The 18871-nt window shown below is 45.7% G+C and overlaps 1 protein-coding gene and 1 pseudogene across 1 annotated transcript in view; one reads left to right on the top strand and one right to left on the bottom strand.

Moving 5' to 3' along the window:
* CDH1 (cadherin 1) overlaps positions 1–18871 on the top strand; it is a 69721-nt gene that overhangs the window by 32653 nt on the left and 18197 nt on the right. Inside the window, exons 3-5 of the mRNA XM_054579278.1 lie at positions 13428–13654; positions 17789–17932; positions 18055–18210. Coding sequence (XP_054435253.1) covers positions 13428–13654; positions 17789–17932; positions 18055–18210 — 527 coding nt within the window. The remainder of the gene's footprint in view (positions 1–13427; positions 13655–17788; positions 17933–18054; positions 18211–18871) is intronic.
* Positions 7726–7843, bottom strand: LOC129075309 (uncharacterized; annotated as a pseudogene).

Genomic DNA, 18871 nt, shown 5'->3' with positions numbered 1-18871 from the left:
GAGTGTGCCTCCCAGGGCTCACACTGGCAAAGACCATGGAGCCCCCACAGGTGCCCGCATCTTTACTCATCATTCCAGGGGGCTCACACCTTCCTATTCACAGACCCAGACCTTGGCTCGGGTCAGAGGTAGCCCTGCTCAGTCCTCAGGGAGGGGTTAGGCAAAGCAGAACCGGAAAGTGGGAAACTTCCTTAAATGGCCACAGGAGGGGCTCCCTGATGGCCTGAGGCAGTGCTCGCACTGAGCAGGAGATGGGGAGAGAACTGATTTCTCCAAGTGAGAGTTTGCCCGCAGGCTAGGGCACCGCACCCAGAGGTGGGGGTCGCGGAGGTGTGTGGCTGGGGGCTGTGTGGGTGAGGCACTTGAGGATTTTCGATTCCAGGGGGCCCTTCAGGGCTCTGCCACTCCTGCAGGGTGGCCTCAGGCAGTTGCAGAAGCTTCCAGTTCTGTATATCTGTATTATGACAAAATAGTAACAAGGCAGGTTAACCACAAATCAAGGCTGAGCACTTGATGCAAACTCTTACCTTCCCCTATTGTAGGAAATGGGAAACTGAGGATAAGGTTAATTTTCCTGTAGTCACTCAGCGAGTTAGAGGCACAGCTGAATGAAAATCTAAACGTACCTGGACTGCAGGCTCCCACACTGAACCTCAGTGCTGTTCGGCAGCAGCACCTGGTGACGCGTCAGAGCTGGCGTGAGGGCCATTCGGGAGGCTGGCTGGCGGCCAGCCTGGTTCTGTTTGGGGTCATCTCTGAGCAGATGTTTCCTTCTTCCCTTGGATCGTCTTTGCTGGCCCATGTCTTGCCCTCTGATGCCATTGTCACGAACCCTTCAGGAGTCAGCCTCGCTTGAGGAATAAGCTACTAGTCTGTCCATCACTCTGCAGAGGGCAGCTTTATCATCCTTGCCCCTTTGTCACTGGACCAGTTCCATGGGTCAATGTTCCTCTTAAAGTGTGACCCTTGGAAAGAAACAGCGTTCATCATTTGGATCATTAGCTCCTCACCCTGAGGAGGTACTTATCAAACCACAAATAGAATTGGACAGAACAAGACCGTGGAGCCTCCCATATCTGAGTGTCTTATTTCTGATAATGCAGCTGAAGGCTGCGTTAGGGGTTTGGGAGCCCGCATGCAGGGTTTGCCCGTTGAAGTTTGTCAGCTCAGCACAGCCCTCCTCCATCCAGTTCAACCCTTCTGTTAAAGAAAACTGTTTCTGTGAAGATAAGAAAGCAAACATGAACCAGTTCAAATGGCACAAAAAAAATACAAAAGCAGGTCTTCTCCTTCCCCTTAATCCCTCCATCAGCAGTTCACCTCCGGCAACAACCAGTGTTACCAGTTTCTGTATCCTGAAGGGATTCTAAGCACATTCTCTATGCCATTTTGCCTCTTTGTTTTCTTTAAAGAAAGGCAAGTTCCTCCAATATTATTACATATAGATTTGATTCTTTTAAAAATTAAACATATCAGAGTTATTTGATCTTTTAAAATTTCTTTTCTTTTGAATTTCTTGTTCTTTTTAATTTCTGCATTTCCCCCCTATTGAGTGAGGGCCCGTTGTGTATTTTACCAGTTTCCATCAGTGTTGCTTCTATCTGTTGCCACTAGAAATGAGCCTGTGGTGACTCTCTGTGCATTTGTCCTTGTGCGCTCGTGTCCTCGGGCACGCGCATGAGTCCATCTGTGGGATGAGGCCCTAGACAGGGGCTTTGGCAGATGAAAGGGCGGAAGCTTGTAAAACATGTGAGCATGGCACGGTGCCCTCCAAAAAAGAAAGGCGCGCTCGTTCTCCTTGCCGAGGGGGCCTTCGAGCCCCACACTTTTGTTGACAGCTCAGCCTCTGTGTCACAGGTGAGAAAACTAATCCAGAATGAATGAAAGGGACTTGCCCAAGCCCTGGTCTCCCTGGAAACCCCCAGAGAGGATCTGGTCACCTGGTCTGGCACCCAGCCTTCTTGCCAGACATGCTCACAGCAGTCCCTCCCCCTCCGCCCCACAGCGCCCCTTTCTGCTCCTGTCCCGTGTGGGTCACCCTCTCTTCCTTCCCAGCACCCCCATGGATCCCTCTGTGTGGTCTCCTGCATCCTGGGTTGCCGAGATTTTTCAGAGGGGTTGTGTTCCCCTGGAACAAATCCTGAACATTGGTGAAAAAGTAAAAATTTTTTCTATGGAGCAAGTAATAAGAAATTTGCATATGGTCCCTTACAATTTCTTAAAATTTGTGAATAACTGTAATGTTTACATGGGTGAGAAAAAAAAAATCAACGTTTCTGTATGCAAATGTAAGCAAATGTGAACATCCACTCTTATCCCCCTGCACTGCCTCGCACCTTGCTTTGTCACTGAACACTACGTTCATTCCGCAGCAGTGCGTGAAGAGCTATCTTAGTTGTGTTATAGCGGCATAGTAGCTCCTGGTGGGGAAATTCCACAGTTTCTTTAGCTAATCCTATTGATGGGTGCTGGGTTTGTCTCCCCTGCTTGGCTGCCACTGCCTTAGGAAATAACCTTGTCCATTTTGCCTGTGTGCAAGCTTCCAATTTTTGATCACACTGAAGCAGGAAGAGGCCAGGTAAAGGGACTGTTGATATCGGCAATGTCCAAACCTGTAAGAATTTTTCTGAGTTTATTTGAGCCAAACTGATGGCAATTTCTGGGAAGCAAAATCTCAGGGGATTGAGAAAATGCTCTGGAGAATGGTAGTTTTGCACCTTATTTTACACATTACAACCAAAGGAGATGAAAGGGGGTAACTGAATTGGTGGTAGATTAGGGAGGAGGGAGAAAGTGAAGGGGTCACGGGGGTAGGGGGGCATCTCTGAGATTAGATAAAAAGTAAAAGGAATAGACACCTACTTCTTTGACATTGGCGAGTACAGAAGAGTTAACAGTTAACAATTAACATGATAACAGTAACAATGAGGGGCTCTTTAGACTCTAGTTCTGGTCCAGTGATTGTGCCCTGAGGGTTCTGGAAAAAGGAAATTACTCTGATATTCCAAAGGTTTGTTATGCAAAAAGAGGCTCAGTTAAGGTAAAGATCAGCTTTTGTCAAGGAAGGTAGTGGCCGGGGCGTCCTTACCCACCCGGACTAGCTTCTGGTTAGGAAGTTTTCATTTCAGACCCTCCTATGTGGTTACTCCCAGTCTCTGAGCCAGTAGGGCCCGTCTTGCAGGCCTCCCCTGAACTTAGTATGTTCTTAGTATGAACTTAGTAAACTCCCAGGTTTAGTATGAGGCCCCCTTTTCACCCACAGGACCACAGAGTCATGTAAGAGCTGCAGCCAGAGAAATTGAGTTTGGGAACCAGTGGTGGTTCAGGCTCCACAGGCCGGTGTGGTGGCGGCAGCAGGCGGCACCCTGGCATCTCACAGGAGCCGGCCCTGTGGCTGGTGGCTGCAGCCCCGTGAGTGCCACAGTCTGTGTCTGGAACTGCGGGTTGGTCTTCATGCACTTATTTTTTTAACTTTTTTTACCTACTTGGAAATTTTGGAGTGAGAAGCCGCGGTCTGAGATGTTTCTGCTTTTTCCTGGGACTCGGTGGGAGGCAGGATTGGTGCTGGAGGCCGGAGGCCGAGCCGTGGGTTACCTTTAGAGTCAGTTGAGTAGATTTAGCGAACACTCTTGGAAGCAGCTGTGTTTCATATCAATGCGTATTTGTTCTTGATAATGCAAAATGATGCTAGCATCCACTAAAGAAGAGAAAGCGTCCTCTTGTAAGCTCTATGGGACAAGTGAGCACTTGTTTTGGAGTCATCTGCAAATGCATGTGACCCGGAGACCCTGGGAAATGCCTGACTTCTGAAGCTTGGGCTTCCAGCTGTTCTTCAGGGCTGTTTTAGGAGTTCCAAATGTCAAAGGAAGAGGGCCCAAGCTTTTCTAGCGAAGCCCACATTTGGAAAAGGTGCAAACCTCGCATTTGTTCTTTGTGTTGCAGAAGAGATTTCCAGGCTTTGATCCCGAGATACTGAATGATCCAAAATTCTAACTCCATGACAGCTTTCATGTTTCCACAGCCAGTGTCAGCTGGTGCTTGGGAAATGCTGCCCCCATTTCCCGAATATGTGATTGGCACATATTTCTACCTTGGTTGTGTTTTTCACAGAGAATTGTCTGTGGTGTTAACCCAGCTCGGAGTTTCCTCTGCCTCACGTTTCTCTCTCTCCCTCCTCAGGCCAAACCAGCCGTGGCCGCTTGGTTCTGGGTGTGAATCCTGCCACAGGGGCTGACTGGCTGTGCAACCTTGAGCAAATGACTTCAGCCTTTCTGGGCCTCGGGCTCATCAGCATCAAGGGGATTAAAGGACCCCGCCTGCTTCTCTGCAGGTCGGGAGCCAGCATTTGTGAAGAGCTCAGCACAATGCCTGCATACGATGACTATCATTGTGCTGAATATTTATTTACTCTTCTAATTATTGCTAATGAAGAAGTATTTATGGCTTCTCTTTTCCTTCCCCATTTTTTCGTAACTCTGACCTTGGCATTATTGGGCACATGGATTTTTTTGAACAATGGGACTTTGACTCAGGGGGTTGCTTTTTTGTAGTCATCATTTTTATTGCTGAGTAGCTATACCATATTTTATCCATTCTAATAACTAACTAGGTTGGGTTTTTTTGTTGTTGTTGTTGTTGAATGGGCAAATGGTAAAGAAAGAACAAAGTTGGGGAAGAAGGTCCTTAAAAATATGGTAGTGCCCTGTCTGGTGCGGTTCAGATGGTTGGGTGTCATCCCACAAGGCAAAGAATCACTGGTTCAGTTTACCGCCTGGGCACGTGCCTGGGTTGTGGGTTCAGTGACCATTCGGTCTGCATGTGAGAGGCAACCTATTGGTGTTTCTCTCACACATCGGTGTTAGGGTTAGGGTTGGGGTTGGAAATGATGTTACAGTACATAGGTCAAGGTGCTTTATTTCCCAAGTGAGCAATTAAGAACTCTGCTGTTAGGACCCGGGGCCTGGTCCCCTTCCCCAGGCCCATCAGCTGCCCTCCTGGGGGGTCGGCAGGAGACGGAGGTAGGAGGGGTTCCGTTGTTTTGGAATTTCAGAACATGGGGCCCTACCTGGCCTCGGGAAACGCAACAGAAAGGAAAAGTGGACAGGTGTTGTGGTGTAACAGGGAGCCTTTTCTTTCTAATCGATAAGCAAGCAGTGCCTGGGGTTGCCCAGCCTGGCCGCAGGAACGCTTCCTGGGTTGCAGGGCGTGGGAGTGATCAATCACCTTCTCTGTGTTGAGGCGGGCACTTAGATGTTTGTGTATTTAATGTGCAGCCAGGAGCTGGGACAAGAAAACTGATTTAGTGTGGAAACCAGGGGGCCTCCCCATTCTCTTTGTTCTTTTCAACCAAACCAAGCACGTTTTCCTTGCTAGGACCAACCGGGAAGAAGCCCCTCTCCAACTCCTGGAGCCGGCCAGATGCCAACTCCCCGTTAGAGTGGAGTTCCGTTGCTTCCCCCTCTTCCCCTTTTTGAACAAATCGAGGTGAGGTTCCGTGGCAGATTGTGTCCGCCTTGGAGAGCTGAAGCAAGCCCTTGGTCTCGGATTTGAGCAGAGAAACAGGGCCAGCTGAGCCACCGGAGCCCCAAGCTAGGGAGGCTTTACCAGTGGGCACTGGCCCAGTTCTGAACTGTCCACGAGAGGCCTGGGATGGAAGATGACTTAAAGTGGTTCTTTTTTGGCCTTGATCTGGAGGAGGACAAAGAGAATTGGGAGGCCAGGACCCTCTAGACAGGAGGAGCAGGAGCCTCAGCACCCACAGGTCTATGTGGGATCCCTGTGCTCATTACTTTCATTCCACTAGAATGTCAGCCCCAGGAGGTCAGGGGTCAGTGCCTGCTGTGTTCACGCTGGGGACGGCAGTAGAGAACAGGGCCCAACCCGCATTAGCAAGTGAGCAGGAGCGCATGGGCTTGTCTAGGCTGTTGAGCTTCCCCAACTGGAATGTAAGCCCCATGAGGGCAGGGATACTGCTCTGTACACTGCTGTATCTCCCAGCCTTAGAATGATGCCTGGCAATGAGTAAGAGTTCAGTCAATATTTTGTTGACTGGTGTAGCTTAGTTGGTCGGGTGTTGCCCCACAAAGTGAAAGGTTGCTCATTCAATTCTCAGTCAGGGCACAGGCTTGGGTTGCGGGTTCAGTCCCCAAACAGGGCACATGCAAGAGGCAGCCAATCAATGTTTCTCTCTAACACTGATGTCCCTCTCTTTTTCTCTCCCTCCCCCTCTCTCTAAAATATATATAAATTAAATCTCTAACAAAAGTTTTGTTGAAGCAACCCCTCAAAGAATGGGGAAACTGATGCTCAAGAGACGTCAAAACGACTTGCCTACAGTGGCACATAAAAAGCACAGCTGGGATTTGAACCCAAATTGGCGTGACCCCATTTACACAAATATAAAACTATAAAAGTGTTTGCACTGGCTTTTAAGCAACTCCACAAGTGCCATTTATGACATTTGTTACTGGGCTGATTTTGATCAACATCCATGGTATTTGCTGTTCAAGGACGAAAACAGCGTTACCCAAGCAGAAACATGACGGGAAGCAAACACGCACTGCCAGAGCGACCCCGGCGGCGGGGACCGCCTTGGGACAAGCGGGGAAACCCAAGGGTGAGGGATGCATCGCCCCTTGGTCCTTCCGGACTCCCCTTCGCAGGGGCCTGGGCTAATCTTCCCTTCACCTGTAACCTCCCTGTTTTCTCTCTGCACTGACTCCCTGCGCTGCCTCCACCTCAACCTGTTTTGTTGGAAACAGAAGCAAAGAGGACTTTGCTCCTTGCTTCCTACCCACGCAGGGTACATTGTTGACATATGTTAATTGTGTGCAAGTGAAGACAGACCACTTAAAATTTGTTCCGAGCAAGGATATGTTGGAAGGCTGGGAGAAAAGCCTCAATAAGTTTCATGAGAGTAAACTTCCCACCCCTGGAATCCCCTGGGAGCCACTTGTCAACAGGGGAGATCGGACCCACTTGTCAACAAGGGTGTGGGCGCCCCAGGCAGGGACAACCCTGGGGCCTGTCACCATCACCCAGGGCTTTGTGGACACATGCCTGGGTTGTGCTTATGTAACATGATATGCCACGCTGCTTATCAGTCCCAGAAAAATGTTTGGGGTTTAAGGAACTCTAACTTACTTTAGCTAATGTAACATGGTGACTTAGAGGAGAACATTCTTGAATCTGGAGTTTAATGCTTTCTCTTTCACTTGGCTTCTGACTATCAATGTTTTCTGAGGCTTGGAACTGGATTTCCAAGGGACAGCGGCCTTCATTCAAGGAGAGACAGGGAGTGAGTGGGTGTAAGAGGAAGATGGAGACCAGGAAACTTTGCTATTATTTATTGCAGCTACTCTCCACCTGATGTATTCTTTTGTATGGACTAACTTCCGGTAGTTAGTAGTTATTTTCTTGCAAAATGGCTTATCAATATCAAGGGGCTGCCTGGTGACTTAAGTCCTGACTGTGGCACCAGGCCACAGGCTCTGCCACTGGATGGCTGTGTGGCCTGGCCAGGTCTCTTCCATGAGACTTCTAAGCCTCAATTTCCTCATTTATAAGCTAGGGCTGCTAAATTCCTACAGCCCCGGGCTGCTGTATCTAGTAAGGCTATTAGGTTGTGTTCTGTTCATAGTTCTCAGTAGCAAATAGACATATACAGTTTGAGACTTACTGGGGCTGTAAAGATAGTCTTCCTGGTTCAACTTGAGTCTCCTCAACATCCTTGAGGGTAGACAAATTGGAAGATCCCCGTCCCCCCCACTTTTTAATTCTCAATTAGCAATAATCACGCCTTGGATAAACTTCATTGGCTACGAAACTACCACTGCGCAAAGCTCCCCCTCCCACTTCTTAAGCATAAAATTGTATTTTCTGCTGAGTGTGGGTGTTCAATAAACCCATAATGTTCACTAATTTCATGGACACCCATGAGAGGAAGATGTTCCAGAATCACCCAGTGCCATCAAAGAAAATGGAACCGAGAAAGAAATTTTATAGGTAGTGGTAGCTATGGAGAATTATGGTTTTGTGGTTGGAGTTGGAAACACTGTTCCAAACCAGCAAAAAAAGAAACTCTCACCTAGCTAAGTGATACATGTCTGTCTTCCCAGGATTCCTTTTGTCCATCTAGTTAAACTTCTTGTCTTTATCTTCACTATTTAAGTTAGCAGCTGAAGACCTTGGTTTGGGGGTATGCAATGACAATGTGACCCCCCAGGAGCCTCAGAAGTCTCGCTAATCTAGCCCTTGAGTTGTGTGTGTGACTTTCTCTTCCTGAGGCTGAGCACTTAAGTTCAAATAGTCCTTGGAATAAAGTTAAATGCTGTGTTCTTTGGTATTAGCTGTGGGAAATGTGCTCTGATGAGAGGGAAACAATCCATAATGCACGCCTTTGTGTGTGGTGTGTGGAAGATACTGCTTTCAATTAGTTGCTTCTAAGAGACTGGGTTATCCCACTAGTTACCAAATAACTCAACTATAGTTAACTGGCTTTGAGAGCAGACCCCCTCCTTAAATCTCAACATCTGGAAACATATAGAGGCTTTTCAGACTGTTTTGTTCCTACCCATTCACATTCCAGTTCTGGGGCTGGGCGGGGGTGGGAGAAGAATCCTTCAAGCTGGACTGTTCTGTGGCATGACGGCAATTCTAAGCAAAGAATGCTGCTGAGTGCTCAAAGCCTGCCCCGGGACCCAACGCTTTTCACGGGTCTAACTTGCATTTGAACTTCCGTCATCTCTTCCTGGGTCCTCTGGTGGAAGCTACTACTTCTGCCAAATGAGCTCTATAGAAAACGGGACGCTTGCAGGATGAGCAACACACAAAATCATAGTGTGTTAAAGATACTTTTATAAGTCACTTTTATTTTTGTCATTTAAAAAATTCACTGTAACTGCGACATGCAAGAATACACAAAAATGCGTAAGGGAAATATGTTTAACAAAAAGAAAACCACCTCCTACCTCTCTTCCAACCACACTTCCCTCAGTCTTAGCCCCATCTACCTCCACACAAAGTACTGGTAACCTGGTGTGTGGAATTCCATTCTGTCCTGGAATGTCTTTTTCATGTTTTTTTTTTTCTTTAAACATTCCATTTTATTATTGCTGGAAAGCATATCCCCGTTTTGCATATGGGAACAGGGGTAAAAACAGCTCAGCCCCTTACCTCACCAGCATGTATTTAGAGCAAAAGAAATGGGGGTAGTGATGTCTACATGAAGGATGGGAGGTGGGGGTCCGGCTTATAGAGAGACAGCAGGAAGAGTGGTTAGGAGCCTGAGCTCTCAGACTGCCCAGGGTTCCAGTCCCAGGTCTGCTCCTTACTAGCTGCCTCAATTTTCCCATCTTAAGAAGGGAATACTGACAGTGCCAACCTCATAGGGTTTTGGGATTAGTATTTTTAAAACACTTAGAATAGAGCTGAATACAATGTTCTACACACATTAGAAATATTTAAAAATTAGCGAAATAAGGGTAGTTGAAGCTATTAGTTGAGGTTGCAGTTTTATTTTTATTTTTTTTTTCTTTTCTCATCTTGAGATTGTAGTTTTTGATGGTGATGATTATAATATTGTGGTGAAAATATTTTCCCATTAAGAGATGGCCATTGTGTTCTTGGCTTTTGTCCTTGGGATTTGATTTTTAGACCAAGTGACCAAATGACAGGTTTAAAAAAGGAGGACACACTGACTTAAAGAATACGTTTTCCCTTCCTGATATTTATTTATTTATTTATTTATAGAGGGAGGGGAAGGGAGAGAAAAAGATAGGGAGAGAAACATCAACTGGCTGCTTCTCACTTGTCCCCAGCCAGGGACTCAACCCAGGTATGTGCCCTGACCAGAATCAAACTGGTGGCTTTTTAGTTCACAGGCCAGCTCTCAATCCACGGAGCCACTCCAGTCGGGGCTGGCTTTTTTTTTTTTTTTTTTTTTTGGTTTTGTTTAACTTTTTTATTGTGAGAGCATTCCAATATACCCAAATCCCACGTACTGAGCCTCTAGTTTCAACAGTTGGCCGTTCTTGTTTACTCTCTCACATGCGGGTGTTCGTGGCCACCGTGGCTCCTCGCCACCGGCCAGCCCTTGCCAGGTTTGAAGCCAGCTTCCCAGAGCCCTCCCAGAGCCGGAGGTCCCCTCTGTCCTATAATTTCTGGTTTATCAGCCCAGAGGATCAGGTTGCCAGGAAGGATAATGACCCTTAATGAGCACCTAGAAATTCAGGTTGGGGCTATCTATTGGCCACATTCCCACTTCTTCTGTCACTTCCCAAAGGCTGGGGCTTAGCCACCATTAAGAGGAGATGCCCCAAAGCAGGTTAAACACCTTCCATCAAGTGATGTGCAAAACCATTTTAATTTTTTCAGGCTGCCACCCTTGGCGAGTCCAATCATGCTTGTCCCAATTTTCACCGCCCAGATTCAGACCAGCGGGGGAAAGGAATGCAGTGTGATAAACGAGGGCCGCTCTTGTTCCTTGCTTATGTGACAGGTCCCCCAAAAGTCCAGTTGCCCCATTATTTCTACTGACGTGAACTGGGGGAGGGTTATTTGAAAAACATTTTGTTGTGACAGTTTGCAAAGAAATTCCTGTTTTAGACTTCAAGGGCAGTATCTGCCCATCCTTTTACATACTTTGCATTTCTTCTTCTGGGCTTCTGTTGTCATGTTAGAGCTCTTCTGTTTATTTAGCAAATGCTTGTCTCCTAGCTTGTATGCATAGAAACAATAATCTCCTTTGACTTGCATTGATTTTTGGTTTTTTGGTTGTTGTTTTTTTTTTGTTTTTTCTTTTTGCTTTCAAAATGTGATTCACATTCATGTCCATGGCTTAGGTTCACAAAACCCAAAAGAGGTAGGCGTCATCAGTGGTGGTATCCTTCATGTTCCAATAGAGAACACTGAGGCCCAGAGGGCTTAAACGCTTTGCTAAGGCCACTCAGCATGAAACATGGTAGAACCTGGGTTTATAATCCAGTCACAGACTCAGATGAGCCCCTTCTTCTGTTCCTCCCCTCTCTGTCATTTATTATAGCTTTCCACTGCTCACCCCACGCACCCCCTTAAGTTTGGTAAGTGAGCCTGCCTAAAAGGTGAGGATAATGATGAGGGCATGGTTTTGATTTTTTTTTTTTAAACCAATTGGGAGGGAGAGTTGGGTGAGTGATTAAAAGGACCCAGCTACCTTCTTATGAACTAATAACTCTTATTGTTTTGGTGGCTTAGTTTATTTGCTAGGTAGCAGACATGCAGCTACTGTATGAGGTGGCCTGAAATTTCTACCATCCCTAGGTTCTAGTTAGGAGACAAAAATCCTTTAAAAAAAGCCAAGGCCCCAAGAAAAAGTTCTCTCCAGGGTGATGCAGTGCCAAACCTGAGACTAAGTAACTCAGGTGAAGGGTTACTCCCAGCTCTTCTGTAAAGTAGTTATAGGGTGTCAGGCAAGTTTATTAACTTCCTTGAGCCTCAGTTTCTTCATCTTCAAAATAGGGCTATTTGTGATACTTCCCTTTCCACCCCCAGCAGTTTTACTCTCTCTGGCCAGGGTGGGGCTGTTGGCTTCAGAAACATTTGCAAGGGTGGCCCCTGGTGGAAGGAATGAAAACTGCAGCTCAGGCATCATGGGTGACTTAGGGCTTTTCTGGCAGAGACCATATCCTCATGGATATAGAGGTGTCTAGCTATGTAAAATAAGCACAAGAGCAGGAATTTGTAAAACTATCTCTTGGAAAAGATATAAATTCTACTGGAGGAATGATGGACAATTATTTGAAAGAGAGGAAAACAGGCCAACTTGAAAGTTTCCCGGAATGAACGGTTTTATCTATGGTTCCCTCTGCCTCGAAGGCTCTTGTCTTGAAACCAGGCTTCTGCAAGGCTGTTGCCTTTAAGTCTTAGCTCAGATGCCTCCACCTCAGAGAGGCCTGCCCTCCCCATCCAATGTAAGTTACGCTTTCCCCAAACCTCCCTGCCCCTCTAGTATCCTTGTAGTACTCTCCTTAATTCCTTTGTATCCGCTAACATTGATCACCGCCTTCATTTTTTGGTTTTGGTGTTTGTCCCTTTCTTCCACAATAGTAGAAGCTCAGTGAGAGTGGGTATCTTGCCTGTCTTGTTCACTGTTTTGCGCTTAATGCTCAGCACAGTTCCTGGCATATAACTTGGTGGAAAGCTGATGAATGAGTCCTCTGGAACTCTGATGTATGGTGCTGACACTTTCGCCGTAGCTCCTCTCTAGCTTTGAGTATTAATACTATTAAAGTTTTAATACTTTAATAACTAAATTTTTTTTAAAAAACTATTTTTGTCTTTTAGCCATTGGTCATAAGCCACCTCACCCAAGCAGTCCTTTTGCTTTCTGCTTTCACCGTGCCTCCCTGTGTGATCAGGTTGAGGCGTCCTATGAAACCTCCGTTGCCTCCCCTGCCAGTGACCAGTTTCTCCCCTGTGCCCCCTGAAAGCAGGAATTACCTCTCTTTCTCTCAGATAATAAGCATATAATCATCACTCAGTAAATATCCACAATTACTAATGTCTTGGGAATATTCACAGGGATTGAATAAATTATTAACCCAGGCTGTTTGTTTTTAAATTTTTATTTAACAAACTTTAATATAGTGATTCTGTGCCAGGCCCTGTTCTATGTATCTAAAAACAATCTTCTTTTTATAGATAGGTAGACTGAGGCACAGAGAGATTTAATAATTCTCCCAAGGTCATAGAGCTAATAGAGCTGAGACACAAACCTGGGGAGACTGGTCCAGAGTCCCTACTCAACCAGTATTCCTCGCAGGTTCTCTCTTTTGTCCCACTGTTTATTTAATTGTAAACTATTTATTTATTGATTTTTACTGATTTTAGAGAAAGAGAAAGAAGCACTGATTTGTTTTTCCACTTATTAAACATTCATTTGTTGATCCTTGTATGTGCCCTGACTGGGGATCAAACCCACAACCTTTGATGTATCACTTGGGAGGACGCTCTAAACAGCTGAGCTACCCAGCCAGAGATGTAAGCTATGTATTTTAATGTAGCCTCTCCACAGCATCTAAATGTAGTATAGTCTCTATGTTTTGGACTCAATAGGTATTCTGTCTCCATTACTTTAGGGGTTTGTTTTCATATTGAAAAGAGCCATCTGAAAAGGAGAAGTCCCTTTTATTGTTATTGAAAAGGAGAGGTTATTTCCTAGACAGTTTCTGTTTCACTTTACAAGTAGTGGAGGGAAAAAAATCAGATCCTCTAACTGTGGAGAACATGATATTGTTGTTGTTCTGTCACGAGACTACGGTTTGTTCTGCTTGTACTTATTTTGTGTGCGTCAGGCTTTTGGTAGATGAGTCCAGTTTGCTTTTTAGAGATGGAAAGTGCTTGTTTTTAATCTTCCCAATTTCTTAATTGTCGTCATTTCTGCCCTGCAGTGAGTTTCGAAGGATGTACCGGTCAATCAAGGACCGTCTATGTTTCTGATGACACCAGATTCAAAGTGGGCACGGATGGTGTGCTCGCGGTCAAGCGGCCTTTACAGCTTCATAATCCAGAGATGAGCTTCCTCGTTCACGCCTGGGACTCCACCCGCAGGAAGCTCTCCACCAGGGTGACACTGAAGGCAGCAGCTCACCCCAGCCACCATCGCCACCACCATCAGGTATGTCGGAGTGTTTCTTGAAAAAAGTTCCCTATTATTTCAGTCTGCTTCCTAAGCCAGGTTTCTCTCTTTGGCACCATTCAGATTTGGGGCTGGATAATTTTTTGCTGTGGGGCCGTCCTGTGCACTGTGCTCTCTAGTAGCGTCCTTGGTCTTAACCCACTAGCTGCTAGTTGCACAGACACAGCCAATGTCCTCAGGGGGACAAAAGAGCTTCCCATTGAGAACCATTGGTCTAATTGAGTGAAATCTTTGTTTGTTTGTTTGTTTTTATTTTTTAAAATATTTTATTTATTTATTTTTAGAGACGGAAAGGGAGGGAGAACAAGGGAGAGAAACATCAATGTGCGGTTGCCTCTCACGCACCCCCTACTGGGGACTTGGCCTGCAACCCAGGCATGTGCTCTAAACTGGGAATAGAACCAACGGCCCTTTGGTTTGCAGGCCGGTGCTCAATCCACTAAGCCACACCAGCCAGGGCTTTTTTTCTTTTCCCTCAACTGAGGGAATTGTTTCATTGCTTTTATAGAGGGAGGAGGGGGGGAAAGAGAGAGAGAGAAACATCTATCTGTTGCTTCCTATACACGTCCTGACTGGGAATCGAACCCACAACTTTTCAGTGTTTGGGATGATATTCCAACCTAACTGAACCATGCTGGCCAGGGCTGAGCTAATTCTTGCTGGGGAGTTTTTGTTGCTGTTGGGTGAAGAGTGACCAGGTGGAATGATGGCAAGACGTTTATTTCTGTGGATAGTATAGAATAGTGGGTAAGGGCACGGACCCTGGGACTGATCCCAGCCCCGCCGTTTACTACCTGAGTAACCACGGGGAAGTTATTTAATCTGTCCGTGCTTGAATTTCCTTATCTGTGAAATGGAGATAATAATGACTGCATGAATTAGTACACGTGAAATGCTAGAACCACACTAGGCATATAATAAGTACTCAGTAATTGTTAACTGTTCTTATCATTCCCTTCCTGGAAGAAGGATGAATAAGAGGTCAATTCTCTGATCATTTTGCTCTTTCTGTGTCTAGTGGAGAGGGTCTTGGCAGAGGAGGGAAAAATCAGTGGGAAGTGTTTGCCGCACTGGCCTGTAATCTATACAAGACCCTCCTCCCTGATATTGCAGTGCCTGGCCCTGGGTCTGACACGTACCGGGGGGCCAGTGAGTATTCAGTGGGCAAACAGATGGACTGGCCACGAATGAAAAGGTAGATGTGTGCCTGCCCAGGTCCTTGGCAAGAGTGTTTCTGGGCATTATTACCCGAAGCCAAAGGCCTTTGCCAGTTTCTAAACTGCTCCCGTGGTGCTTCCTACCCAAATGCCTCTCTGGGGAACCGCCCTGCTGCTGCCTTGGACGTGTGGGATGGGCTCTGATGCCAGGGCCTCTCAGGCTGGCTCCACTTCGCTCCCCAAAGACTCCTGGGATTCCAGGAACTTAAAAGTCCTGATAGGTTGAAATTTTTCTTCCTGGTATAATTGGACAGACCAGGAAAATGAGGAACTCAGTAGAATTCTATTAACACAGCTCTCCAACTCAAGTATTCCAATGACTGGAGTTCATGTAAGTTCAGCATGGTGAGTCTTTGCTGGGCAGCGATGCTTGGAAGCCTCTTATGACCAAAGACAGTTTTCAACATTTCATCTTGGTTTTTCAACTTTTCCTCTCCACCTTTGCCAACTTTGTCTCTGCCTCCATGTCTGCCGAATTGTGATTGAGTTGAAATACATGTTATAGAAAAACACAAATCACAGTAGTTTGTATAAAATACAGTGTTTCTCTTTCACGTTAAGGAAATCCGAATTAAGGATAAGTTGTGGTCGGTGTGGAGACCCCACAGTCATCTGGAGCCCAGCTCCCCCTTTCCTTTCTGTTCCGTCAGCCTCAGGGCATGGTTCCAATCCGCAAGGATAAGAGGTGGCTGTTACAGCTCCTGCAATCAGCTTTATTCGAGGTGACAAGAAAGAGAAAGGGAGGAAGCACAGAAATGTGTCACTTAATTGGCTGCCTTTTTAAGAAGACTTCGTGGAATTATCAAAAAAATACTTTTGCTTATATCTCATTGGCTACAACTTGGCCTTATGGCTGCCCATAGCTGCAAGTGTAGTGTAGGAAGCATAGTGTTTCGCTTGGGTACTGCTGGATACAGAATTGAGATACACACACGTACACTGGGAGAGACAGAGGTTTTTTTGTTTTTAAGTAAAAAGAGAAGAGTGGATATTAAGTGGTAGGTGGCAACTCTGCCATAGCTGGTTGGCAGTCTGCTTAGCTTTGCCTATAGTTCAAGGGACCCTCATGGAGCCAGGTGGTCCTGCGTTAGGAGAAGGGATGACAATCTTACCTTTCTTTTCATTCATGTAAGAATAAAATTTTTTAAAGAATAGATCTTATATGTATATTAAAACATCACATTGTACACTCTCAATACTTACAAGTATTTGTCAGTTATATGCCTAAATAAAGCTGGGGAAAAAGTAAGAATAGATTAGCTTTCCAGTTCCTTCTCTATGTTTGCGTGGATTTTCTCAGTCTGGTGTGTCCTTTTTCTGAGGGATGAAGTCCGTGTTCGGTGTGCTTATGCATGATTGCCTTTAGTATTACACAAGAAGATGTTAATGTTGTGTTTTGCCAGCACAGTGTTCATCATTGTTTATTATCAGTCCCTGAAAATATCCTATAATCCTGATATCAGCAAGGCATAGTCTTTGTCTTCCTCTTCAGTGGAGCAAATGGATCTGTATTTATTTATCAACACCTGTGTCCATGGCTATGCACAATGGTGGTTTTTAGGCTTAGATTACGGTATTGACAGTCTGTTTAACACTCATTTCTGTGCTAGGGGTCAAGCCCCACACTTGACTTCATTAAAACCATAACTCACTGTTTTCCTGCCAGTTTGACCATCATTGCCATCATTGTCATTTTCGAGCACTTACTATGTCTTGGACACTGCTTGTAAAACAGGTATCTCATTTCATCCTTCCGAGAACCCTATGAGGTATATGTACTAATATTTTCCCCATTTTAGACATCAGGAAACTGTGGGACAGAGAAGTTAACTAATCTGCCCAGGAGATGGAGGTGCCACAGTGAAGATCCAAAGCCAGGCAGGCTGGCTCCAGAGCCTGCCCTTGGCCCAGGCAGGGCTGCTTCTCTGGGAGAGGAATGTGAGGCTGCAGACGGAGGGTGTGTGTGTGTGTGCGCGCGCGCGCGTGTGTGTGACCAGAACGCAGAATCGGGGAGGACTTTGTGATAACATCTGTTCACATCTCATATCTGTCTTCTGAATTTTGAGTCAAATTTTAAAAGCCAGGAAACAGGGCTTGACTCACACTTGCAAACAATGATCAGTGACTATGTAGAGGGTGGGAAATGGAATAGTCTTCTCGAACCTTCACCCTGTTCTCACTAATCACTTTAAAACACTTAAACAATTTGGAAGATTTTTTTCCTTCCATCTCCAACTATCTTATTTCCCTGTGTGTGCATAAAGTTATCATTATCGCACATGAAAATTGTTCAATACAAGTCTCAAAGGGTGTTCTAACAGCTTCTGCTAGAACAAACGGAAACCATATAGATATAATGACATCATGAGATTGAGGCATTTGTATTGATCACAAAGTAATTCTTAGTACCAATTCCCAAAGCTTACTTATTTTGGCTGATAAGTCCACTTTAGGGACCTATAATTCTAGGAAAAACATAAAGAAAAAGAAACTAAAACACCAGAATATCCAGTTGTTGGAAAAGCTCTGATATTAAATCATTGTAGTGTAATGGTCTATTAAAAAAGACACGTGTGATTTGTGAAGTATGTGATTGTTTAACCACTATGTTGTACACCTGAAACTAAAACTAAATGATATTAATTGTAAACTCTAATTGAAAAATAAAATTTATAAACATGACAGGTGTGATATTGTAGGCTTGAAATTACTTATAAAATCATGTCAAACCCACGAACCTATAGTCACACATGCATCGTGAGTGCTTGAACTTCAGACACTAGGAAGATCAAAGGAGACCACTTTCTTTATTGTCTTAGGAAGGGGGAGAGGTTTCATTGGATTTCGTTTTGACTGTTAATTACCTCATCTTGTTCTCTGCCTCTTTTCCTTTCAGGACGCCCTCCCTGGAACTCAGGCGGAAGTGCTCACGTTTCCCGACTCCCACCGTGGTCTCAGAAGACAGAAGAGAGACTGGGTTATCCCTCCCATCAGCTGCCCAGAAAACGAGAAAGGGCCATTTCCTAAGAATCTGGTGCAGGTAGAAAAGGATGTTGTCTATTTCTTTGGGAAGAATTTGGCAGAGAAGGACCAAGGAGAGAAGGGAAAAAGACCCAATGTAAGGATCCTTCCTTGCTAATTTTGTTCCTGTTTTGTCTTCAGATCAAATCTAACAGGGACAAAGAAACAAAGGTTTTCTACAGCATCACTGGCCAAGGAGCTGACACACCCCCTGTTGGTGTGTTTATTATTGAAAGAGAAACAGGATGGTTAAAGGTGACACAGCCTCTGGACAGAGAAGCAATTCCCAAGTACACAGTGAGTATCCCATCCTCCCCAAGCTTTTGGTCAACCCATGCTAGACCCCTAGATCCAATGTTCCAGGCATATGAGGAGCTTAATTTGATACCTCAAGGCCTATTGATAAGCATAAATGACAGGAGAGCCTGGATGGTGGGTGGAGAGTGGGGGGGAGAATCCTTATGCACCATGCATGCATAAGTTCAGACCCAAGATATCAACCTATTCTTGGAGCTAAAAGTCCCCAACCTGAAGGAAGCGTCTGCTGATGATGCTGAGGAGCAAAAACCATTTCTGGGCCTCGGTAGCAGGGAGCTTAGGGAAGCTGGGAGGTAATCCATTGATGCCAAATGCAGAAAAATCTGGGGGAAGCACTAGACTGGAGTAGCCAGAGCAAATTTTACCCTACTTGGAGTAAGTCAGAGTTTGGGCTTTCACCTCTATCTCTGAGGTCTGGCTCCCCAGCCCTAGTGTGGGGAACACGAGTGCTGACGTGGTGGGTGTGTTCTCCCGCCTATAGGTCCTCACAGGTCATGATCCCAGCCAGTGCTGTGGCCCCACAGGAGCAGCCGCACATGTGTGAGAAAAGGCCTCTGCTGGGGGTGCCATGTGCTTGCGTCTTGGAGAGTGGGAAGGAGAGGGACACCGGGGGAGCCCACTCTCCGTCGGTTGGGCCACT

This window comes from Pteronotus mesoamericanus, unplaced genomic scaffold (assembly GCF_021234165.1).
Source record: "Pteronotus mesoamericanus isolate MK-2021 breed Mesoamerican mustached bat unplaced genomic scaffold, CSHL_Meso_final contig_52, whole genome shotgun sequence".
Lineage (NCBI taxonomy): Eukaryota > Metazoa > Chordata > Mammalia > Chiroptera > Mormoopidae > Pteronotus > Pteronotus mesoamericanus.
This window is presented reverse-complemented; position numbering and strand designations above follow the sequence as displayed.